The sequence below is a fragment of the Pituophis catenifer genome, unplaced genomic scaffold (genome assembly GCF_029215685.1).
Source record: "Pituophis catenifer annectens isolate HBS135680 unplaced genomic scaffold, rPitCat1.0.hap2 SCAF_8, whole genome shotgun sequence".
NCBI classification, from domain to species: Eukaryota; Metazoa; Chordata; class Lepidosauria; order Squamata; family Colubridae; genus Pituophis; species Pituophis catenifer.
This window is the reverse complement of record NW_027256888.1, coordinates 67,043,130-67,070,058: the sequence shown is the minus strand read 5'-3', so window position 1 is coordinate 67,070,058 and position 26,929 is coordinate 67,043,130. Positions and strand designations below refer to the sequence as shown.

The 26,929-nt window shown below is 38.9% G+C and overlaps 1 protein-coding gene across 1 annotated transcript in view; it reads left to right on the top strand.

Moving 5' to 3' along the window:
• Window positions 1-26,929, top strand: part of GRID2 (glutamate ionotropic receptor delta type subunit 2) — a 1,156,109-nt gene that overhangs the window by 642,356 nt on the left and 486,824 nt on the right. Inside the window, exon 3 of the mRNA XM_070948519.1 lies at window positions 25,830-26,114. Within this exon, the coding sequence (XP_070804620.1) occupies window positions 25,830-26,114 (285 nt within the window). The remainder of the gene's footprint in view (window positions 1-25,829; window positions 26,115-26,929) is intronic.

Genomic DNA, 26,929 nt, shown 5'->3' with positions numbered 1-26,929 from the left:
TGACGCAATCTAGTTGGATGCTCAACTGACAGCAATACCAGAGTTGGAAGGCACCATGGATGTCGTCTAGGCCAACCCCTTGCTCAAGCAGAAGACCCTGTACTATTTTCAACAAATGGTTGTCCAGTCTCTTCTTAAAAGTCTCCAGTGTTGACGCACCCACAACTTCTGAAGGCAATTTGCTCCACTCATTGATTGTTCTTACTGTCAGGAAGTTTCTCTTTAGTTCTAGGTTGCTTCTCTCTTTGTTCAGTTTCCATCCATTGCTTCTTGTCTTTATCTTCTGGTGTTTTGGAAAATAGATTGACCCCCCCCCCCCCGTGCCGTCTTCTTTGTAGCAGCTCCTCAAATATTAGAACACTGCTATCATGTCACCCCTAGTGCTTCTTATCACTATGTCACCTAATCAGCCTTGATTTACCTTTAAAAGTTTGTGAGGGTCAGATCTGGAAAATACATACATTTTATAATACAAGACACCCCAGGATTCCAGGCTAGATTGGAAAACTGAAGGAAATATCTTTAAAGAATCTTAATCCCAAACCACTATTTTGAACTGAGTCCAGAAATGGGCTGGCAACCAGTAGATCTGGCATACTGGCATAATAGGTTCCTATTAGCTAGTCCCAGTGAGAAGTCTGGCTGTTCAATTTTGAACTAACTAAAGTTAGTGGACCATTTTCACAAGTAGTCCCTGTGTACAATGCATTGGGATAACCCAACTGGAAAATTACCAGTGTTGCAAGAGGGAGGTAAAGGGCAATGAGGCTTGCAAGATTGATATCAGCTCCTTCAGGGTAAACCAGATCAAGAAACAGACTCCACTGGAAGAAATGAACTATACCAAGATAGGCTACAATAACAGAATCTTGTAAGCTTGGTTGCATTTTCTCTTCCCTATCTCCTTCTTATTTCCCAGGGTGGAGCCAGTCTGCGTCTCTTCTTAATACTGCATCGTTTCCCAGAATTTAAGGGATGTTTTAGCTCTCTTGGCTTATATAACCATTCCTGCCTATTCTCACCAAGGTTATCTCCTCGATTTGCGACACAGGGTCGTGAAAGTGATACCTGTTCCATCCAAACTGAATATACAAGGCACCTTACTTCAAATCCACAGTCAAGAAGCAGGATGATAGGAGCGTATTTGTTAAGACTCAAAACAGGAGTCACAAACCTATGTCGTTCTAAGACATTGAGACAAACACAGGAATTTCAAGATGGCCAGGGTTGCTACTGCAATTATGATGTAATACAGGCTTTATAGCAGGGGTGAAATCCAGCAGGTTCTGACACGTTCTGGAGAACCAGTAGCGGAAATTTTGAGTAGTTCAGAGAACCGGTAGCAGAAATTTTGAGTAGTTCAGAGAACCGGCAAATACCACCTCTGGCTGGCTCCAGAGTGGGGTGGGAATGGTGATTTTGCAGTATCCTTACCCTGCCATGCCCACCAAGCCACACCATGCCCACCAAGCCATGCCCAGAGAACCGGTAGTAAAAAAAAATTGGATTTCATCATTCTTTTATAGTTAAAACAGGCTTCAAAAGACTATTGACTTCCACCAATGTCAACCTACATTTAAGTAGCTGCAATTTAAACTATCTTTTATGTAAGTGCATCCCCTTTAGTTAAATTAGATATCATTAGCGGACCAATTTTATAGCACAATTAATTCACTATTACATACCTGGAATAAGGGCACTGCCTTTCTAAAAAACAGTTTGGAGGCACAGTCTTCCTGTTAAATTATGGCAGCTGGATGTTATTTTTAAAAGCATGCTACGGGGGTCATATTCTAAGGATGATGTTGTAAGATTTGTATAACTCCTCTTTTATTTCACTCATTATAGACAAATTCACATTGAATCTGGGTGTGTACTTTGGATTGTTAGGAAAGCTTGGACACATGGGCCTTCTAAATCAACAATCCTTTGCTCAGTTCAAGATTTTCAGATTTTTAGCGCCTTCTGTAGACCATATATGATGTTTCTCTGGCTTGTGCATTGCATGAATCAGGTTAATTAAATCATTCACTGCAAGCCAAATCGTTTGGGTAATAAGTTTAAATATGTCACGCTTTTCAAAGACTGCCACAATCTGACATAATTTTGAAATAGAATATAGTTGGGATTCATGGACAGAGATAGATCAGAAAGATAAACATAACCAACAGGGTTGGTATTCACTTACTTTCTCTACCGGTTCACAAATGTGCACATGCGCCCCATCCAAGCATGCGCCTGGCCTTCCGTGCATGCAGTTTGCTGGCACACGCGCCTTCCACGCATGTGCCCAGCCTCAAAAACGTGCCTAAATAGGATGGCATAGAGCCAGGATGGGGGGCGGGGGGTGGGGGGCAGCCCATGATTTCCACTACCAGTTCGGGCAAACCAATCCGAACCGGCTGAATACCACCTCTGATAACCAAGAGGATAAAGTACAGAGCTAAATAGAAATTTGAGTTACAGGATGGTAGCGGTAAACAGAGAGGTAATGATAATAGCAATAATCATAGTACAAAGCAGTAAAATAACCAGTATTTTTATAGTTTTATCAGTTCTTAGATCATTTCAAGATGTACTACTAGTGTTGTGACCCAGGCCCGCGTAGTTAATATTAAATGCAAAACAGTTCCAAAAACAAACAGATTTTATTAAAACAGCTGAGAATTAACTCATTCTCAGCGTATTCCAAATTAAATGAAAGCAAAAGTCCTCAAAACACCATTCTTCAGTTTATCTCTGACCTTGGGATAATTAGGCAAACTGCCAAAGGCTTTTCTTGGCAACAGTTCAGGAACAGAAGATGCTGACAAGAAAGAAATACATCCAAGCACGAAGCAAATCTCTCAACGGTTGTTTTCTAGCAAAGAGGCCAAGAGCAATTGCTGGTCTTTTAAGCCTTATGGGAGGGGCCAATCATCTCTTGGCCCTACTCCCAAGTTGTCCTCTCTGCTTTAGCTGCTCCTGCCTTCTGGCAGCTCTTCTCATACGTGCACTAGGAACAGGTTCCTCCTGTTCCTCTGCCTCTCTACTGTCAGCCTCTGGAGGCTCCGAAGTCCACGCATCACTCCCCAATGACCCTGGCCCCATCTCTGCCTTTGACACAGAGCCCTCATCTGGGCCTTCTCCAGCCAACAGGATTGGGCCATGTTCTTCCTCAGCCTCATCACTGTCCGATTCTGCTGCCAACTCTGCTGGCCGATCACAACAACTGCCAGATCAGGCTCCCCCATCCTATAGCGGTGACTTTCATTTTTTTTCTTCCCAGATGTATGACTTCAATATGTCTTGGTAAAATGTTAGAAAAATCTTTGAGAAGTCTATAATTTCCTGGATTCTCTTCCCCTCCCTCCTCCTTCCCCCCCCTCTGATTAGGGACACATTTCTTCTCTTCCAGGTTCTCAAAAATTATAGTTAGTGGTTTTGCAATCACTGCTACTAGTTCCTTCCTTACATTTGGGAAGTAATTTTGGCCTTGGAGATTTAAATTCATTTAAATGATTGAAGTTTTTTTTTTTTTTTAATGCTCTCACCAATCCTGAGCTGCTCCTCTTCCACTACTAGCATAAGGCTATCCGATTAGGGGTTTGTTTCCTTTCTGGGTAAAGATAAGACATTAAAAATGTGTTAAAACATTTTGCTTTCTTTCCATCACATGTTGCCAGATGACCTCTTCTCCTTTGACTTGCAATAGACCTACAACTTCTTCTGTAACTTTAATCTGAATTTGGTCCATATTCCTTTATGCAGTTGAGATTTTTTTTTTTTTAATGAATGTCCTGGTTAGACTGCAACAGAGTGGTATTCAGCCAGTTCAGACCGGTTCTCCCGAACAGGAGGGGAAATCACAGGTGGCCCCAGCTCTATGCCATCCTATATAGGCACATTTTTTAGGCCGGGCGCATGCATGGAAGGTGCGTGGATGAGCAAAGTGTACGCGTGGAAGGCCGAGCACATGCTCAGAAGGCTGGCGCGTGCATGAACTGGTAGTAAGATAATCCTAAACCCACCGCTGGACTGCAAGTACTCAGAACTATGAGGTATGAGCAATTAATGTACTTACCAAATAAGTAGAGAACCAGTTGGTGCAGTGGCAAAGACATCACTCTAGAAACCAGGAGATTCTGAATTCTAGTTCCGCCTTGGGCACAAAGCCAGCTGGTTGACCTTGAGACAATCACTTTCTCTCAGCCGTAAGATGAGGACAATAGCAAATCACTTCTGAAAAACCTAACCAAGAAATCAGCAGGAACTTGCAGGCAGTCTCAGAGAATTGGACACAATTAAAGAACAACAAACCAATAAGTTACAAACTGCATTAAAGTGTGTGAACTTTTGCAAAACTGACATGGTATATTTGTAACAGTAATGCAATTTCATATGGCTTACTGTAGGAATAGGAAACTGTGGCCCTTCACTTGTTGCTGTATGTCCAATATCCTTGCTATTGGGCACACTAGCTATGTATAGTCTGGCATCATATCTTCTTCTTCTTCTTGTGTCATATCTGTCATCGGATGTTGGCAATCATGCTGGCGATCCTGTTTTTATCAACAGCCGCACCAAAAAGTGCTGCTGAGTTTTTTCCAAACCAGTCCCTTAGATTTTGAAGCCATGATGTTCTTCTTCTGCCTGGACCTCATTTGCCTTCAGTCTTTCCCTGGAGGATTAAGTGAAGTATGGCGTATTTTTCCAGGTGTTGCATCACTTGTCCGAAATATTCTAACTTTCACTTTTTAATGATTTTGATGATTTCCCTTGGCTTTCCCAGGCGTCTTATCACCTCCTCATTTCTGATTTTGTCAATCCAGTTTATACGTAATAGCCGTCTGTAAATCCACATTTGAAATGCTTCTAGTCTCTTCAAGTGGCTTTCTGTCAGAGACCAACCCTCCACTCCGTAGAGCAGGATAGAAAAGATGTAACATCTGACAAACATCATATTCAGTAGAGAGCCACAATGTCCACAATCCAACTATAGGGTTTTGCATACCCTATATAGTGTTCTGCCTGAATAAAGTTTTCAGATCATCCCCCCACCACCACCGATGGAAACATCTCCACCCAAGTTTTGATTCAAAAGTGATTTCCAAATGCAGAGGTAAAACATTGGGCTGCCTTTGAGGAGTAGAAAGATTTGTTGCTCGATTCAAAACTAAAGATCCTCAGAGTTTATTTATTTATTTATTTATTTATTTATTTATTTATCAAAGTAAAGAGTTAATTCCCTTTTGATTTTAACAGCAAAGGATGATTAAAGACCATCATCAGTGAGGCCTGATGTGGCAAGGTATTTAGCATACATGTCTTTTACTCCATAGAGGTGCATAGCAATGAGCAATTTGTTTACCGTGGGCATAAATAATCTTCCTTGTCCCAGATAACTGGAAAAAGAATTGCACCTGAAGACCCTAACGTGACTCCCATTTCCTTCCATTCCGGAGTCGATCAAGATAAAAGTGAAAGAAATGCATAGAGAATTTTAGCCTTTGGAATGCAATGCCATTAAATGATGTCAGGCATCATTCTTTCACCCTGGAGTATTTAATGTTAAACTACCAGATGAACTGCACATTTATATCATTGCCACCAGTAGTTCAATCATAATTTATTCTCATATATTTTATACAACCCATAAATCTATCTTTAATGGTTTTAAAATAGTGTTTCAATGGGATTTCTCAGCGGTCTATCGCTGAGAATATCAGCAGTCGCCTGAAAGAATGCTTGCTGAGTGCTATAGATCATTTATGCGCAAGGTGCATCTGGAGGGAAGTGATTGCTATGTTCAGCTTAATCCATGCTCTAACTTCACATATGGCACCACTGAGAACCACCAGGGAGGGCTAATATCCTGCATGAATACGGTATGCAATTTAAAATATTCTCTTGACTTCTCTATTCTATCAAATGATTTCTGGGTAGCAAAAATAGGTAAAGAAAAATCGAAAGGGTGTAAGATGAGGAAGGTATTTAAATAATCTAATGTGCTGAAGCTAAATCAAACTAAATGCCTCTGGAGCAAAAGTCCTGGTTCGCGTCCAATGGTCGGTGTTTGCTTCTAAACCTGGAATTTGCAGTTTGGGATTTGGGTTGATTACCTTCTAAATCGTATAATTCATGACCATAATCTCAATATAAGACTCCAAATTCCATATATTAGTGAGCCATCTGGAGGAACCTCATTCCAGGCAGAAATATCGACATATTTTAAGAAATATAGTAAGATATTATCTACTGTACTATCTACTGTAAAATCTAGATTAAAGGTCTGATTATACAGACATAGGTACATATATATATAACCTTGATCCTATTCTTAACCATAGTGTGGTGAGACAGCCATCTTCTCAGAGATGAAAGAGCTGAAATAGAAATTAAATAGTTTTGTCTTTTCTTTCTTAATGATTAGCAGCGCGGTGATTATTTTTTCTTCCTTCTGGTTTAATCATACCTCAATTCATTCAGCTTAAGTTTTCCTGAAACCATTTATGAAAGTATAGAATACATATATGCATTGTTTCTTGATGACCTATTCATCTGTGTGTGTGTGTGTGTGTGTGTGTGTGTGTGTGTCTTTATATGTATTATTTCCCATTTTCAGATAAGTTTTCAGTATACTTTTCCTGCATCTTTTTTCCTACACTGTTTGTTTTGCCATGACAACTGTCTAATGAACTGTGCATAAACTCGTTTGACAAGAAATGTATTGATCTGCCAGCTATTCTCTGTACCAACATTAAGCTGCAATACACTACAAACTCACTGAATATAGTTGGCGCAAGTTGTGAGTGCAGTAATACCAGAGTTCTGAAAGGAAGTGTATGATAAGAGATATGGTCCTCCTCAAATTTATTTTTAAAATAATTCTCCACAGTGATAAAGAAGAATGGCTGTCCCCAGGTAAATTGTATGAGAAGTAGAGATAAATAAACATAGAGAGGATAAAAAATAATCATATTTACTTATTTGATATTTCAGAGAGGCAGAGAAGACCATTTAAATAAGGTAAAAATGATAAAAAATATTAATAAGTTAATAATAACAATTACATATGTAAAATGAAAGACAATGTGATGTTATGTAATACTGTGCTGAATGTAAAGCAGGTGTGGGCTTCAAAAATTTTAGAAAGGGGTTTTCTGCCGGGTTGCTGGGTGGGTGTGGCCATGGTGGGCATGGCCTAGTCAGCCTCCGGCACCATGGTGGGGGAGGGGCATTTTTGTCCTCCCCGGGCTTCAGAGCAGTGGTGAAATGTAAAATTTGTTACTACCAGTTTTGTGGGCGTGGCTTGGTGGGGGCGGTGTAATGTACTGGGTGGGCGTGCCAACTTTTTTTCTTTTTTTACTTTTAAAAGCATTTTTTCTACAACCTTAAGAGGTTGCAGAAAAAAATGCTTTTAAAAGCCACTGACGATCCCAGCTGAGCCGTGCCATCATCAGAGGCTTTTTTTTTTTTTTTTTTTTTTTTTTACTTTTAAAAGCATTTTTTCGGCCGAAGAGGTTTTAGAAAAAATGCTTTTAACAGTAAAAAAAAAAAAAAGCCTCTGATGATCGTGCAGCTCGGCTGGGCATGGGGGGGGCAGGGATTTTTGCTACCAGTACTCCAAACCACCCGCCGCCATCGCTACCGGATCAGGCGATCCAGTCCGAACCGGGAGCATTTCACCCCTGAAGCCTCCAGAAGGGCGAAAATGGCCCCGTTCCGGTACTTCCGGTAGGCCCGTTTTTTGCCCTTCCCGAGCCTCCCCATGCGCCCTACACTTACCTGCATCCAAAACAGACCAAGTGGGAACCCCTGGGAGGGGAGGGGTGGGCAGGCGCAGCCAGGAGTGGGATTTGGGGGTTCTCTGAACTGCCCAGTATCTTAGCTAGACGTTCTCCCAAACTCCTGCAAACCCACAGCAGCCCATCCCTGATGGAAAGCATCATTTTAAATCAAAAAAGATTCTAGGCAGTGTACAGAGTTGTCTCTGTACCCTTATTGTCTACCCTAATAAGGGTATACAACCAAATGCAGAAATATCAATGCACTGACAAAATATGCAACAAGATATTTCAAGGCACTATCATTAGACAATCATGATCACAAATAATCCCAGCCTATTTGAAAAACAATACAATTTAAAGACCTTCAGAAAAATTTCTTTCAGAAGCCTACTGTAAAGAATAATAGAATGGCAGAATTCGAAGGAACCTTGGAGGTCTTCTAGTTCAATTAGGCAAAGATGGAGAATTGTCTCTAATATATGAGTATGTCAGGTTTCGAGGTCGTCTCAAATAAATTGCATTTCAAACAAAGTATTTGAAGAAAAACTCCTATTTATTAAGCACGGCATTCTAAATCTGACTCCATCGAAGCCAACACTGACTTCCAGACCCAAAACCCTCCCTTTCCATTCCCCACTCCCCTGCACTCACTGGCCATCTTCCAAGTCATTCTACCCCAATCTACTGCTCCAGTTCAAAGGAATTTCCCCCCTCCCATCCCATCTCCTAGGGAATATTATCTCCAGGGAAAATAAGTAGATGAAAAGTCAAACGTCCCTTTCCAGACGCTTCCGCTTCTCCTTATGTCAGCACTAAAGTAAATGCATCTTGAAGTGCTGATAGAGTAAAGGCTTGGGAAAGAAATGGTAGAATGAAGATGGCTCCATTAAAACCAGAGCTTGCAGAATGAAGAGCTGGTAAGTAGAGTAGCTCTGTTGATACTGTACTTTTCGGAATATAAGATGCACTTTTCTAAATTGAACGACCAAAAATTAATCAGGTTGTCCTGACAGGGCATTATGAAGTAACTGACGTTCAAGTTGTCACAACATAGACTTGGTGTAGGAGAAAGAGTGGCAGAATCTGGGGTCAGAGTCAAAAGCGGAATCAACCTACAATCTCTACATAGCCATAGTTGGATTGAATACATCCCTCTTGAATTCCATTGACCCTTATCTAACACCAAGATAGTGTACCAATCAGTTAAGTAGATTCTTGTGTATAAGCATGATTAGTAATAAATCAATTTAATTAGAACTTCACGTGTGGTCCTGATCTTTCCCGCCCGACATCTGGTGCTATACTATATGTTGTGCTTTGTTGCTGGCAGTTCTATTTGCTACAGATGGACACAAAAAGTATTTGGTTCATATTTACTATGAATTAATCTAATTTGCATCTTACAAACATACTGGAACAGAGTTTAAATCTGGAACAGAGTTATCTTCAGTTTCCTGCACAAATTTTTTAAACTCCCCCCCATCCCATAATTAAAAACACACAAACAAAAATGTGGACTCAAGGTATTTCAAAGTATTCAAAATCATTGATGAAGATGCAAAAAAATCATTGTTTCAGAAATATGCTGGAACAAAATTGTGCCTGGTTGAAGTTTAGCTTCAAATACACTTGTGAAAGTTTTAATTTTTGTTCAACCAACAAAGCTATTCTTGTTTGCAGTAGGAGGTTGGGATATTTTAATGGAAGCTATTCAAGCATTTGGAAATTAAAAAATATAAACCATATATAGAAATCTAAATATGATTTGGAAGCATTATAGGGCAGAGGATTGCTTTGGAGCAATACAATTTTATGTGAGATGAAGACTAGAGTTCTAATCTGCCTACTTGACAAGTTGTCCAGAGAATTTAGTTCTGAATAGACATGCTTAGCCTGTGTTGTACATTAGTTTAAACATTTTAAGGCTTTCTAAGCTAAACTATGGGGGGAAATCCTTACTTCTAAGTAAACGTATATACTATTTCAGTGTAAAAATGAAAACCAGTACTTTGCAATCCATTTTTGGTAAAAGAGAAGGGAGTATTCCCCTTGCATAAAATCAAATCCCTTATATATTATCTGCATGAAGACAATGAATTGAAGGAGCATTTTTTTTTCAGTTGAGAAGAAAGGAAATTGTGATTAAGGAAAAATCAGGAAAATTAAATGCTCCTACGCTACCAACGTTTCCAATCCAATCCAGTCACAATCACCTTCATGATTTGAAAATAGCTGACAACTCAAAACGTAAAGAATAGGTTGATGAACCAATTAACATTCACCCTCTTTCCTCCCACTTGTCTGAAAGAAAAATGCAAAGAATCAGAAAGAGCTACCACTAGTCATGGACTGACAATCATCCCACCAACCCCACTCTACCTAAAATGAAAATAAAATAATTGTTAACATCTTCCTAACCAGGGAACATGTTTGTTCATATTTATCTACTTGCAGTTACCTGGACATAAATGATAGCAATAGCACTTAGACTTATATATCGCTTCACAGTGCTTTACAGCACTCTCTAAGCGGTTTACAGAGTCAGCACATTGCCCCCAACAATCTGAGTCCTCATTTTACCAACCTCAGAAGGATGGAAGGCTGAGTCAACCTTGAGCCTGGTGAGATTCGAACTGCCGAACTGCTGGCAGCTGGCAGTCAGCAAAAGTAGCCTGTAGTATTGCATTCTAACCACTGTGCCACCATGGCTGACAGATAGATAGATAGATAGATAGATAGATAGATAGATAGATAGATAGATAGATAGATATGGGGGGAGGGATGGATAGATCGATAGATCAATAGATTGATAGATCAATAGATTGATAGATCGATAGATCGATAGATCGATAGATCGATAGATCGATAGATGATAGATGATAGATGGATGGATGGATGGATGGATGGATGGATGGATGGATGGCTGCATGCATGCATGCATACATGGATAGATAGATAGGAGAGAGTGGGGGATGGATGGATGGATAGATAGATAGATAGATAGGTAATAGATAGATAGATGAGGCAGATAGATAGATGATAGATAGATAGATAGATAGATTGATAGATTGATAGATAGATAGATAGATAGATAGATAGATAGATAGATAGATAGATAATGGATGGATGGATGGATAAGATAGATAGGAGAGAGAGAGAGAGAGAGAGGGATGGATAGGTAGGTAGGTAGGTAGGTAGGTAGATAGATAGATAGATAGATAGATAGATAGATAGATAGATAGATAGATGGATGAGAGAGAGAATAGATAGACAGACAGATAGACAGACATGAAATGCGTCTATGAGGAGAATGAAAGTTGATTATAAAATATGTAAATAACTAAATCCCCTAAACAACTCCTAGCCATGTTCCTATCTTTTGTCTACGGCACTGCTTTACAAAGCCCCTGTGATATGAAAAGGTGAAATAATAACATATCAGTAATTTTGCAACTAAGCACTTTTCCTAAATAGCTTTCACCAAGGTTTCATATTGCTAAGATGACTCTATTGGGAAAAATCCACTTCTGAATAATGTATACACGAAGAAAGAGATAACCTCCAGGATCAAGATGCTGAAATTCCTGGGGCAAAAATAATAGCCAGTCAAGGCCTAGAAGCTAGGAAACAGAGCAGGGCAAGAATCTCTACCAGCGGGAAAATACAGCACCCACCGAGGCTTCAGAACAGTTGAACTGCAACAGTTCAAAATAATGTCCCAAACTTTGTGCTATTCTTTTCAATAAAAGTGGATCAGCGCTTGAAATAAATTGATTCAGTCTCCCAAAAAAGATGAAATTGTGATAATATTCTGTCAGAGTGTTTACAGTGCGACTACTATTTTGAGACAATCTAGGAGCAAAATAAAGGACACAGACGTTTTGTCATTACAAACAGTGGTTTATCTACACGATATCTACAGTATACTGTAGTATACTGTAGATAATGTATATATACTATACTGTTCGCAGTGGGATTGTACGCATGTGCTTGCTTCGCTCACACGTGAACCAAGCTTCTGTGCATGCGCAGATCGTCTATGATGACATCCGGGGGGGTGGGCGGAGTCTCCCGCCAGTTTTACTACCGGTTCTTGCAAACTGGTCCAAACCAGGGCAACCCACCACTGATACATACACGTGCTAAGCACAGCCAGGCAAGTACTCAGTCTTCTTCAACTCTACATGGAGAACTACAATGCAGATACAACACGGCGAGGACAGTGATACACGAGGCGAGAGCGAGACACCCTCTAATGGCCTCCTTTATATAGGCAGCCTTTAAAGGGCAATAACCCTGCTGACTCATCCTCAGTCTTAAAGGGCTGGCCAGCTTTAAATCATCATTACCCTGACATATTCCATCCTGGAGCTAATCCAAAAATGGTACAAAACTTCATTGGGAAGGTGCCTTATATTGTGGCTTGCAAGATCATTAGAATCTTGCAAGTACCCAATGACTATCATTAAGTGTTGTATGTTATGATTCTTGATGAACATATCTTTTCTTTTATGTACACTGAGAGCATATGCACCAAGACCAATTCCTTGTGTGTCCAATCATACTTGGCCAATAAAAAATTCTACTCTGTTCTGTTCTGTTTTGTTCTATTCCTCCATTCTGCTCTGCTCTGCTCTGCTCTGCTCTGCTCTGCTCTGCTCTGCTCAGTTCTTTCTTCTAAAACATCAGTCCATATCAGACCACTGGTACTTCATGGAAGTTTATGGATTGTAGTCTTCCATTCTGGTTGACTATGGATTGTAGACAGATTTGCTTTTCAGGGTCCTAGTCTAGGACTAAAATATAGTGACTGATCCAAAGTCACCAGCCAGCTTCCAAATCCTTAGAGAGATTCTGGCCAGATTTTTTTTGCTGTTATCTTAACCTTTTCTTGACAAAGTCTAAATATTCATAGTTCAGAGGACTTTGTTCCCTTGGTTGTTCATTTTGAATTAAGTTTGTTGTTACAAAATTCTGACAGCAGCAGATCATCTCTACACAAATAATTGTATCTCACATCTCTTGATTCTCCTTTTAAATTAGAATATTTTTTCTTCTCTTTGATCATACAAAAAAAGTAGACTTTCTTCACATGACATGAGTTTCTATTCTTCAAATACAACTCGTATTTCAGACATAAGAGGGGCAATGGCAGCTGTTTCTTTTATGAGAGCAATATGCAACATTTGAATACAACACCGAGGATAAAAGTATATGAGTAATTATTTTAAACTAGCTGATAACCCAGCGCTGCCCAGGTATTTATAGACTTCAAAGCATTTTTCTGACAGGGAGCCATTGAGAGAGGCCTTTCTTCCCCCTACTCCCATGTCCATCATCCCTGCCCTCTCCCTTCCCCCTCCCACCCCCCTACCTGTGCCACCATCCGTTTTACCATTTCCTCAAACTGGGCCTGGGACTGGAACATAAATCCCTGAGCTGGGCCATGCTGCGCCTCCTCCACCCATGCTGAAATAGGCTGTAGCGTCCATACCTGTTTCACCTCGGTTAGTGTGGTCCCGTCCTTCGTGCAATGAGTTGGGGTAAAGGATGATCCTGGGAAAACAAGCCGAAGCTGTGAGGAGGGGGGCGGATGATCCAGTTAGGGTGTGGTGCACTCAATCAAAGTCCTCTGTACTGGCCTAATCAGGCTCCCTTCACTTCATAGGCCCACTGTCTGAGGGAGGCCTAGGCCTTAAAGGTCCACTGTGTGAGGGAGCATGCTCAATCAAAGGCCTCTGTACTGGCCAAATCCAGCTCCCTTCCCCCTCCCATGACATCATGAACAAATATTGCTCTAGGTTGCCGCACTCACTCTCCTTAAAGGCCCAGTCTTTCCAGAGTTAGGCTGGAACACACACACACACACACACACACACCAGGGGTGTCTTAGCCCCACAGTGCTTGTCTCCAGAGGGTAAGTCATCTGTATACCAAGTTTGGTCAAAATTGCTTGAGGCGTTCCAGAGTTATGCTTAAACAAACATACATACACGTTGGAGTTTAATATCTGAAATACAGATTTTTGTGTTTAAATATATCTGGTGGTCACAAAAGATGGGTAGGTTGACACACTGCATTAAGTAGCGATATTAATGTCTGGATTTGGCTTAATGCAATTTGTAAACTCAGCCGATTGTGTATTAGTAATCAAGTAATTGTTAATGAATCCCAGTGTAGTGTAATGTTGAATTAAGTTTTAAAATATTGACTTGAGCTCTCCAACTACACACTGTAGCATGTCATTTTCTTATCTAATGCCACAAGAGGTGTTCAAGAAAAGCACACCTCATTCCTTCAGTGATACCGCCAATCTCTGATGGTTCAAGTGTACTTCCTCCAGCATGTGAAAAGCCTCTTCTTCCAACTATAGCTGCTGTTAGCCCAAGGGCAAGAAACACACATTCCTTATGGAGAGAACAGGAGGTGGAAGGCAAAGAGGCAGTGTTATGGAAGTGTTTGGCAGGTTAGAGCAAGGAGTGATCCAGTTCACACACAATGTGAAAAGAAGAGAATAGGGAAGAGGGAGAGATATAAAAGCATGAGCAACAACAACCGTGCCACCTGTCACATGAAGGACATACCTTTCTTCTTATTATTCAGATTATGTAATCAACTTTTCACTGCAGGAATTGCAGAATTTTGTTTTTATCTTCTTTTTTTCCTCTTACCTTCTTCCTTTTTCCTCTTACCTTCTTCCTGTTTCCTCTTACCTTCTTCCTATCCCATATGCATTTTATACTATTATTAAAGCAACCTCTTCTTGGTAGATCAAAAAAAGATGCAATACCATATGATCCACTACCATATGAAAAATGAAGGTATGGCAGCCTGGGCTGCAATTTCACATTCTGATTCTAATCTTAAATTCAAATTACTATCTTTGGCAAAGGCTGAGTAAACGTATATCAGCGTTCCCCCCTTTTTTTTTTTTTTGAGTGAACTATTGATGGTCTCTGTTAAAACCATTGATCAACTGTACTGGACTGACTTTTATGGGCCAAATGGTAATTCTACACTCCTTATATTTTAGACAAATGAAATTGTGTTTTATGTTAACCAAATCTCTTACAACTGAACCTGTTACTAAATATTTGAGGTTATTTGATTGTATTTAGATAGCAGACTTAACTTAAAGGTAAAGGTAAAGGTTCCCCTCGCACATATGTGCTAGTCATTCCCGACTCTATGGGGCAGTGCTCTTCTCTGTTTCAAAGCTGAAGAGCCAGCGCTGTCTGAAGACATCTCCCTGGTCATGTGGCCGGCATGACTAAACGCCAAAGGAGCACAGAACACTGTTACCTTCCCACCAAAGGTGGTCCCTATTTTTCTACTTGCATTTTTTTACGTGCTTTCGAACTGTTAGGTTGGCAGAAGCTGGGACAAGTAACGGGAGCTCACCCCGTTAAGCAGCACTGGGGATTCGAACCGCTGAACTGCCAACCTTTCGATCGACAAGCTCAGCATATTGACCCTAAAAAATAAATTTTGCTCTAAGCTGAACACATAGGGGAAAAATGGCCCTGTTTTTGATCCTGACAATGTAGTTCCAAGTGTTGATATTAATGTGAATATAATAATACTACTGCAACATGACAATGAAGTAAAAACTATAGGAAGTTAATACTGAGGGCATGTTAATGCAACCTGAGTTATTAGTTGCTTCATCTCCCAACTGTCCTCTTTTTATGGAAAGTTCAAATACAGTTCCCCAACTGACTCAGTATAGTTCAGGTCAATGACTCTATCAGTAGTAAAGGAAAAGCCAATATTCAGAGTATATCTTTTAATAAATTTAATAAAAACTGAGTTTTTCCTGGCTTTGAAATAGTGTTGCATGTCTGAGTCCTGACTCAAATCCAATCTTTATTTAATTTTCTCCAACCCTTGCTGAATATATGAATTTTCAATATGCTCTAAATTTTCTGAGAAATGAGTGAATTCCCTTGACTAGAAAAATATATGCATCTGGTCAAAGTTGACAGCACATATACAGACAGAAGCAATAGTTTAATGTAACAGTTCATTAAATGTGTAGTTGCCTGCATTGAATCTTGAAGAACAGGTCAGTTCCCCATGTTGATGGGTAAGCATAAATCTGGAATGAAAAATCTTGGATACTGTGCAAACACTCTGAAAAAATTGCATTGCTTTCTCTTTCCACCTTCAACTTCATTACAAAGCCAACATAAACTACTGTTTTCATATTTCTCACAGGAGTAATATGTCCAAATTAGGGACTTAATCATTATTAATTCCTTTGATATTTATCAACCGCATTAACATTAATCATGATAAACACTTCTAGTATTAATGTGGATGTCATTAATACAGCACTTCAAGTGTTTGTACGGCTGCTCAGCCTTCATTAACCGGACCATTAGTTGCAAGGTGTTAACTTTTTTCATGAAAAACATTGTGTTTGTTATAGTGATATTTTGATGTATTTTTAAAGTCCTGTGGATCCTTTTCTACTGTGGTTTACAGTACACTGTGCAAAGCTTCAAAAGAATGCCTTGCTTTGAAATCAGTAATTTCCTTCAGGATGTTTTGGAAAACAAAATTGCTTTCTTTTTTCTAAAAGTGAAGCTGCTGCATTGCTTATGGATCGCTACGTTTGGCAGATCCTGTTGCCATCCTGTGCACGTATTTTGCCTGCATAGGAACATTCTGCATTAAACATACCCGAGGAGTTCCCATAAACTAAAGAAAAGTACCACCATAGAATGAATTATATTATTGCCAAACTTTAAGGAAGCAAATATTGATTCCTTCAATACACAAAATGCCTTTTCAAGGTAACAAGGTGACATCTTCCATATGGTTGTGCACCCATGGATTCTATTCTATTCTATTCTATTCTATTCTATTCTATTCTATTCTATTCTATTCTATTCTATTCTATTCTATTAATGCCTTGGTAGGGCCACACTTGGAATACTCCAGTTTTGGTTGCCACAATGTGGAAGAGATGTTGGGACTCTGGGGAGAGTGCAGAGAGGAGCAGCAGATGATGATTGGGGGACTGGAGGCTAGAACATGTGAAGAACGGTTGCTGGAACTGGATATGTCTGGTCTTACGAAAAGAAGGACTAGGGGTGACATGAAAGCAGTGTTCTGATGTGTCAGGGGCTGCCACAAAGAAGAGGGAGTCAAGCTATTCTCCAAAGCACCTGAAGGCAGGACAAGAAGCAATGGATAGAAACTAATCAAGGAGAGAAGCAACCTAGAACTAAGGAGAAATTTCATGACTGTTAGAACAATTAATCAGTGGAACAACTTGCCTCCAGAAATTGTAAATGCTGCAACACTGGAGATTTTTAAGAAGAGATTGGATAACGATTTGTCTGAAGTGGTGTAGGGTTTCCTGCCTGGGCAAGGGGTTGGATTAGAAGACCTCCAAGGTCCCTTCCAACTCTGTTTATTCTATTCTATTCTATTCTATTCTATTCTATTCTATTCTATTCTATTCTATTCTATTCTATTCTATTCTATTCAGATCAGGCCTGTGCAAATCAACCCTAATTTTATTTCAATTAAAAATACAAGAGTCAAAAGGGCATCTACATGCCAATTAGAGTCAATTCAAGATTTGTTCGTCAAAGTTATTGTTTAGGGGCCATATTATTTGTTAGAAATTTAGGAGAGGGAGTGGGATGGGGTAGAATGTCACAGAGATAAGCAATCTTGAGAATTTGAGCCAGTAAAGTGTTAGTCTGATGTCCATTTCACTCATCGTCTAGAGATTTAAACCTGTTACAATCATGCAACATGAAGTATATTTAGAATATTGAGATCCGAGTTGGTTTGACAAAAAGCCAGCAAAGAACTGTAACATTCCATTAGTACAATGGAGAGAAAAGTAAGGGCATATGGCTGGATGTGTTAAAGAAGGAAATGAATGGTGCCAAAGTAACCTTAGTCTTGCCACCTCAAAAACAGCTCTGTTAGTCAAAGAATGTAATGAGGTGATAAATCTTAATGGACAACTGCTTACATCAGTATCAAAGAGGCTACCGTAATATTCAAGAGCTCCTCACTAGTCTTCATATATGGAATTTAAGTTGCAACGTTCTATTTTGCTGAAAGCAGCAGAAAAGCTTTTGAATCTTCAGAATGCTTCAGGAGCCCTTGGATTTCACTTACCGCTTTGAACAAAGCTTTCGTTTTGATTGACAGCTCTGCTTCAGTGAGGTGATCTGATCAATGTTTTTTTCAAACAAGCCAAACAAAGCTTCCTAGAGTGCAGCATTCCCCAACTTGGTGCTCTTCAGATATGTTAAAGCCTGCATGGCATGGCAGTTGGGGGATGATGAGAGTTGTTGGCTGAAGCTTCTGGAAGGCAGAAAACTGAATGGTTAATATACAGTAGATGAATACGCTCCACTTAAATACTTTCATGGGCAGAAATTATCAGGGCTCCTGGTAGTTCTCACAAATGAAGGCAAATATACATGGCCCAGGATAATATTGCAGGATCCAATCTGGGTCATTCACGGGACCAGAAATTTAGTCTTACAAGCTTTTGGACTCATGCTGGAGCCCATCCTCGGGGAATTTCTCTGTACCAAAATGTTTGCGTTGAGTTAATCTCTTGAGTCACATTTTGTAGTGTCTGGTTGGTTCTGGCTTCCTATTGGTTGATTGGGATGTTGATGGTTGACTATTGGCTGTTGTTTCCTTGTGCTGCCAAGTTCTAGAGTCCTAACTATTTGATAAACTGGTGGTAAATTAGCATTCCTTTTGACTGACGATGGGCCCATTTCCCAGGCTTCAATCATTTCCCTGGTTATCCACAGAAATTTTTCTGTACATAGATTCTGGATAATTGGAGAAGCCAGAGATTAATTCTAGGGACATAATATTATTTATTTATTTATTTATTTATTTATTTATTTATTTATTTATTTATTTATTTAATTTCGTCAAGCATGTATTTTATGACAGATACAAGTGTAAACATAATTATAAATACATGAAAAGGATATGAATAAAAGAAAATTGTCAGATGTAAATGCCTTATTCTCTATTGTGTAAATAATGTATATATGGGACATCAGGGGTTAACTTATTCTTTGGATTTTAATGTATTCATAATTTACCACTCCCATTCCTGGCTCCACCCCTTGTATATATAAGGAGCCACCCTCACCATTTTCTTTGCTTCTATCTTGAATATTCAGCGAATATAGAATGCCTATTATTATTAAAGAGAAATATATTTAAATCTCTAATTCGTATTATCTTTATTGAGTCTGATCCTGAAAATATTGCAACATGCTGGTAGCAGAGGATGGTTAATTGACTCAATAAATAATTAAAAATGTCTAAGAAAGATAGGCCCAACACCAGGGCCTACAGCAAGGAAATAGAAACTGAACAAGAGATGATCAACGAATCCACTAACGCGATTTCGAGAGAATCCGAAGAATACACCACTGAAGAAGAAGAACTGATAAATGAAAATAATGACCAGGAAGAAATCGAAATAGAAAATAACGAACTCAGGTCAGAGATATTGAAGATACTAAAAAGCCAGAAGAACGATGAAAGCCTCATCGCGAACCTCCAAGAAATGCTGAAGAACAACGGAGCAGCGAGAGAGAAAAACGTCGTTAAAGAAAAACCCAAAGATCAAAAAACTGTGAGTGAAATGAATACTGAGAAAGTCGTTGTGAAAAAGAAAAGATGTGATCCCGCGCGAAATTTTGAATGGCAGCCATCTTGGTTTCAACGAACTTCAAAAGAGAGTGAAGCAGAGCCAATCAAAACGCTCAGTTCAAAATTTCTGGCGCGAAAAACACTATCAGACGACGAAAGTGAAAAAGAAGACTCAAACTCTTCAGAAGAACCAGAATCAGAAAGTGAAGACGATTTAACAAAGTCTCAAGTAAAGTCAGCAATGAAAACGCTTTTTGCTGCTTTTGGGCCAAGATTGAAAATTTCCAAGGCACCAACGAAGAAGCAAGAGATCAAACCGACAACTCGAGACCTGCACGCTCCCATCCTGACTTCGAAGGCGACGACACCTGAGCCCAGAGAGCCATGCCGATTCCGTCCTACACCGCAGACCGGATCAAGTGCCAACGCACACGAAAGAAAGAGAAGAGCTGTCGCCACCACCAGAACCCCTAAAACCGAACCAGAGACCGACTCATCTGAAGAGGAGCGGAACGAGAGAGCTGAAATGGAGAGAACCTTCCACGACGACGCCAAGGAAGAAATGAGCAACGCGCATGTGCAAAGCTACGTAGACGGCCCCGAAAGACTTGAACTGGCCAGAGAACCGCGCAGACTCGTTGCGAGCATCCCCATGCCGTTCTGTAATTTCCTGCACTTGCGAGACCACGGACTGCCTCAGGTTGTAAGTAATGGACAAAATAATGTGGGGAACTTACCCAGTGACTTCCCAAAACTTAGAATTGATGGCATTAATTTACAAGAGTGGTATCAACAACTTCAGGTTGTCTTTATGAAAGAAAATTTACTATTCTTTATAACTAGTCCTCCAAGAAGACCTTGGACTTTAAAAATAGATTGTTTACATCATAGAGCATTTTTCATAATAATATCTAGCGTGTCTCCTGCAATGTATCATAGCATCAAATCAAACCTAACTGTGTCAGAAATAATTCAATGCATGTTTAATCTATTTCACAGCGATAGCGTAGCTACAACTACAAGAATGTCTAAGGATTTCTTTTCTTCTAGAGTGAAACCAGGGGTTTCTATAAGTGAGCATTTGATATCTCTAAACAAAATAAGAGCTGAGCTGCAATTGAGGGGGGAAGTGATTTCAGATCAAACAATGAAAAGTGTTATTATCAATTCACTTGATTCATCATGGGATAGCTTTATGTCACACTTAGATACTATTAATTTAGGATATTTAACCATAGAAAGTCTATCTAACAAATTGATAGCAGAAGACAATTCAAGAAAAAATCGTTCCAGTAATCAAACAGAACACAAATCTTTTAGGAAAGTAGCTTTCCAAGAAAAATATAATGAAGCCTTTAGATGCCACAATTGTGGATCCAGGGAACACAGTAGAAGAGACTGTCCCAAAGTCTCAAGGGAGAGACATAGGCCAGAATATAGAAGCAAATACAATTATAGACAGTCTTCCACAGATAGACACAAATATAGAAGCCCACCAAATTACAGAGAAAGTAGAGGGGGTAGAGAAAATTCAAAAGAGAGAAAATCTGGGTCACTAAATGGACTAAACAAACAAGAAAGCACCAAAACACAACAAAATGAGAACAATAATTGGCTTATTGATTCTGGTGCAACCAATCACACCACTAACAACAAAAGTATATTATCTTCATTTACAGAAGATAAGTTTGTGATAAAGGTAGCTAATCAAGAAAAGGTTCAAGTATTAGGCAGAGGAAATGTGACCTTGCCTGGTTTAGGTAAAATAGAGGGGGTATTATTAATCCCAGAAATACCTCATAACATACTAAGTGCTATAAAACTAAGCAGAGATTCTGACATCAATATAGTTTTCTCAAAGGGGAAAGCAACTTTAGAGAAGGACAAAACAAATATAGGCACTGTGATGATAAAAGGAGGTCTACCCTATCTGATAACAAAAGAAAGATGGTTACATAACATTGATTCAAATATGGAAGATTGTATTGAAGCAGATGATGAAAATGTTAGTAACAGTGACAATGATGAATGTAAAATACCTCATGATCACAAAAATACACACAATGAGAAGAAACCAAAAATAGGTAAACCAATTCATGATGAGTGTGCTCACATCTTACATAGGAAGTTAGGACATGCAAGCTTTCCTGTAGTTCAAAAAATGACTGAACACGCAGAAGGTGTCAAAATAAAAAATTGTGATAATTATTTGGAATGCTCAGTATGTAAATCCACCAAACTAAAAACCAGTCCCAGACCAAAAAAAATCTAACAGATCAACTAACAATATTTTTGACTTAGTACATATGGATTTAGTTGGTCCATTAACTCCATCAATTACCTATAGGAAACGTTACTTTCTAACAATAGTGGATGATTATAGTCGCTATGGTTTTGTTTACACATTAAAGCACAAGGATGAAACCTTTCAGAAATTTAAGGAATTCTACAAACGCATAGAAACACAACATAATATCAAAATAAAACAAATTATGACAGATAGGGGATGTGAATTCATGTCTAAAGAATTCTCCCAATGGTTAAAGGATAGGGGAATGCTACATTTCATGTCCAATCCATTTTCTGCGTTTCAAAACGGGATTGCAGAGAGAAAGAATTCCACACTACAAACCATGATTAGATGCACATTAGAGGATGCTGGTTTAGGCAAACAATTCTGGTCAGAAGCCCTACATTATTCAAATTACACTCAAAATAGAACCTGGTCCAGTATTGTGAATAAGACACCGTATGAGGTGATGTACAATAGGAAACCTAAATTAGCACACATGCACATATTTGGAGTCACTGCAGATGTGCACATACCTAAGCAGTTGAGGAGAAAGGGAGAAAACGTATCCAGAAGATTAAGATTTATGGGATATGAAACTGGAACCAAAGGGTACAGATTCATTGATAATAATAACAAATTTATAGTCTCCAGAACAGCTGTGTTCCATGAGCAGGCCAATTGGTCTAAACTGCACCTTAATGAAATATTTCCAAATAAATGCAAAGATGCGATATCTTGCGAGGAAGGGACAATAGAAAATCAAAACATTAACAAAAATAAGAACAAAACCAAAACTTGGACAAATAGTCAGCATAAAATAAAGACAGACACATTAACAAAAAAGGAAGCTAGATATTTGCACGACAACCATAGCAAACCTGAAAGAGCTATTAGAAACAATAGAAATCAAATACCAAGTAAATACAAAGATTACATAATGCATATGAATGGAGAACAAATAACACCTAATACATATGAGGAAGTATTAAAACTCCCTCGTGAAGAAAGAGAAAAATGGGAACTAGCTATGAAAAAAGAGATGGAAAGTTTGCAAGGATTAAATGTATTCACTCCTGCGATCGCACCTAAGGATAAAACAATTATAGGTACCAGGTGGATTTATAAAATTAAGAACCTAGAAGGAGGCAATACTTTATACAAGGCTAGACTAGTTGCACAAGGTTATGCACAAAAATATCCAGAAGACTATACTGACACATACTCCCCCACGGTGAGGACAGAGAGTGTTAAAACAGCTCTAGTAGTAGCATCTGCACTCAATCTGGACGTATTTCAATATGACATACAGACTGCGTATTTACACGCAAAACTAGATAAGGAAATATATGTAAGAGCACCACATAGTCAATACACTAATAAGAATGAAATTTGGTTATTAAATAAGAGTCTATACGGATTAAAGCAATCTGGCAAGAGATGGTACGATTGCTTGGTAAAAGTACTAAAGACCATGGATTTCAACGCTACCACTGCTGATAACTGTTTCTTTGTAAAAAAGAGTGATGATCACATTGAATTTGTATTAATTTATGTGGATGATATTTTGTATATAGGAAAACACAAAGAGAGCAGAGAAATCTTTGTAAATAAGTTAAACGAACATTTCTCGTTGAAATCTCTAGGTAAAGTGAATAAATACCTTGGTGTACAAATTAACAAAACTAGAAGGGGATTCAAACTTACTCAGAAAGATAAGATCATTGAACTTCTAAACAAATGTAATTTAAACAATGCCAAAACCTGTGACACTCCTATGCAAACTGATTTCCTTAGAAACACTGATGAGTCTTCCCCTGAATTTAAAGATAATACATTTTACAGATCAGTTATAGGCTCACTCCTTTATATATCTAATTGGACCAGACCAGATATTGCATTACCTCTCAATTTATTGTCAAGATATGTTAGCAAACCAACCATGTATCATTGGGAAGCTGTCAAAAGAATTCTAAGATATTTGAAAAGTACATTAGATTTTTGTTTAGTATTAGAACCTAATAATGACAAAGAACCAAAAATTACCTGTTATGCGGATGCAGATTGGGCTGGTGATACATCATGCAGAAAGAGTACTTCTGGTTATATTTTTCTATTGAATGATTGTCCAGTTTACTGGTACACTGGTAAACAAGAACTGGTAGCCACTTCAACCACAGAAGCGGAATATGTTTGTTTATCCAAAGCTGCAAATAACCTTGTATGGTTTAATGACTTGATCTCAGATGTTTGGAAAAAACCTGCATTACCTTTTGTTGTGCATGAAGATAATAAAGCAGCCATTGAAATATCCAGATCCGATGCCATTGGACAAAGGTCCAGGCATATTGATATAAAATTTAAGCACGTGAGACAATTATCTCAAGATGGGTTCATCAAAGCAATACATTGTGATACTTCTGAACAATTAGCTGACATATTAACGAAGCCTTTACCTTCTAAACAGCACAAATATTTAACTTCTAAATTGTATGTATTATATTGTCCTGAATCTGAATGTAATTGGTGTTGTATAGCGAACCGGCATTTAGAGGGGGATTTGTCAGATGTAAATGCCTTATTCTCTATTGTGTAAATAATGTATATATGGGACATCAGGGGTTAACTTATTCTTTGGATTTTAATGTATTCATAATTTACCACTCCCATTCCTGGCTCCACCCCTTGTATATATAAGGAGCCACCCTCACCATTTTCTTTGCTTCTATCTTGAATATTCAGCGAATATAGAATGCCTATTATTATTAAAGAGAAATATATTTAAATCTCTAATTCGTATTATCTTTATTGAGTCTGATCCTGAAAATATTGCAACAAAAATATTAGGACAGGGACGGTAGGCACGCTGGTGCTCTTATGCACGCCCCTTACAGACCTCTTAGGAATGGGGTGAGGTCGACAGTAGACAGTCTAAGGTTAAAGTTTTAGGGATTTGGGGAAGATACCACAGAGTCAGGTAGTGCATTCCAGGCGTTGACAACTCTGTTACTGAAGTTGTATTTTCTGCAGTCTAATTTGGATCGGTTTACCATGAGTTTGTATCTATTGTGTGCTCTTGTATCGTTTTGGTTGAAACTGAAGTATTCATTGGTTGGTAGGACATTGTAGACATTGTAGATATTGGAATCCATTGCCATACATGAAGAAAGATTTCATGACAGAAATTAGGAATCAAGCATTTATTGAGCTTAAATTATTTCTGTCTTATTCATGTTGACTCTGCCATCCTTGACTCTCCTACAAGAACATTCCCCCTGTTCTCCTGCTCCTTCACCAATGAAAAAAGCATAAGATTGTGACATATAGATCTGCAGTACCACTTAACGCAATACAAATACACGGGATGTCAAAATCATTCCTCGTGGGCCAATTTCACTGGCTATCATACCCAATTCTTTTTTAAAATGGAATTATGCTTGAAGCATTTGAATGGCCCCCTATGGAAAAAAAAAATGGAGTGTAGCTGAAATATGCTGCCTTGTGGTTGTGTTTGTTGTTTTAGGGTTTTATTTATTGCACCAAAAGTAATTTAAATTTTGGTTTCTTTCTTGATGAAGGTGCATATATTACATTCCGCTATGTACCATTATTCTTTCAAAATCTCTCCAGATATAATACGAAATAGCTTCTCTCCAGAGCTGACATGTGGACTTTGAGCTGCGTTTTATCTCTCCTGCAACTCGGTTTAATTTAATACGGGGTTCTATTACTAATGTCTATCCAGAGTCCTCCAAAGATAATATTTATGGAAGTTGCTCCTTCTCTGGCTCTCCCCTGTTTCCAGCCTGTAAAGGATAGGTCTCATTAACAGTAATATGTTTGGCAGTTTGAGATGGAGGGACAAACCTCTTGGCTTTTATGGCACCATGCTGATTTTAAAACAAGCCCTGTTTTCAAAGATACATCAAATTTATGGAAACGCTGGTGCCTTGCCTTGCTCGACTGAATCTGTTGCATGTCAACTTTCACTGTTTTGTGTTAGCAGGATATTTGCTTTTTTTTTTTTTTTAAGATAAAAAAAGAAAATCTCCTACGTTCCTCTTGTCATCTTGACTCTTATTTTTCGCTTTTGCTTTTTTATTTTGCAGCCTGTGAACTCATGAATCATGGGATCCTGGCTCTGGTCAGCTCCATTGGTTGTACATCGGCTGGTTCCCTCCAGTCTCTGGCAGATGCCATGCACATTCCTCACCTCTTCATCCAGAGGTCAACAGCTGGGACCCCAAGGAGTGGCTGTGGCACTACCAGGAGTAACCGGAATGACGATTACACCCTCTTTGTCCGCCCACCCGTCTACATCAATGATGTCATCTTGAGAGTGGTCACCGAATACGCCTGGCAGAAATTTATTATTTTCTATGACAATGAATATGGTGAGTGTTTACTGTTTCTGGTCTCTACATAAAGGGTAAATTTGCTGTTGTCCAATGGAGGTAATGCTATTAAGCGCAATAGCATTAATAGGAGCCTGAGTGGCGTAGGAGGCTAATGCCTCCTACTAAGGCAGCATTTAACATCCAGCTGCCTGCAATTACTGCGAGTTCAATTCTCACCAGGCTCAAGGTCGACTCAGCCTTCCATCCTTTCTAAGGTAGGTAAATTGAGGACCCAGTTTGTGGGGGCAATAAGCTGACTTTGTATAAAAATATACAAAAGGATGAAGGCTATTGCTTAACGCACTGTAAGCCGCCCTGAGTCTCCGGAGAAGGGCGGCATATAAATCAAATTAAAAAAAAAAAGCTTTGCATTTTTCCTCTAGATTACCTTCTTCTCTAAGCATTCGGTGACAGCGTTACCGTGTAACATTTCGTGTAATCTTTAGTCTTTAAAAAGAAACAAAAGTTTTATAAAAAACCCTACATCGACTTTTGGTGCCTTCGCTTGATCATTCCTTTGAAAAATGCTCAGCTAAATAATTACAGATTTTTTTTTTTAAGAGCAACACTGATGAGCTCACTTGAGTCCCTTCTATTCTATGCAAGACAAAAGACATGTGGAGCCTGTTCTTTTCTCTCTCTTTTTTAATTCAACATTAAAAGGACGTTTGTGAAGTTGATATAACTGAGGCAAGATTGCCTTTGACTTACCTTGCACCTTGCCAACTTCTATGAAATGATGTTGGATGATGAAGAAATGGAAAAGAGTGTTTTAGAACACCACATGTATTATGCATATGTATCTCATATAG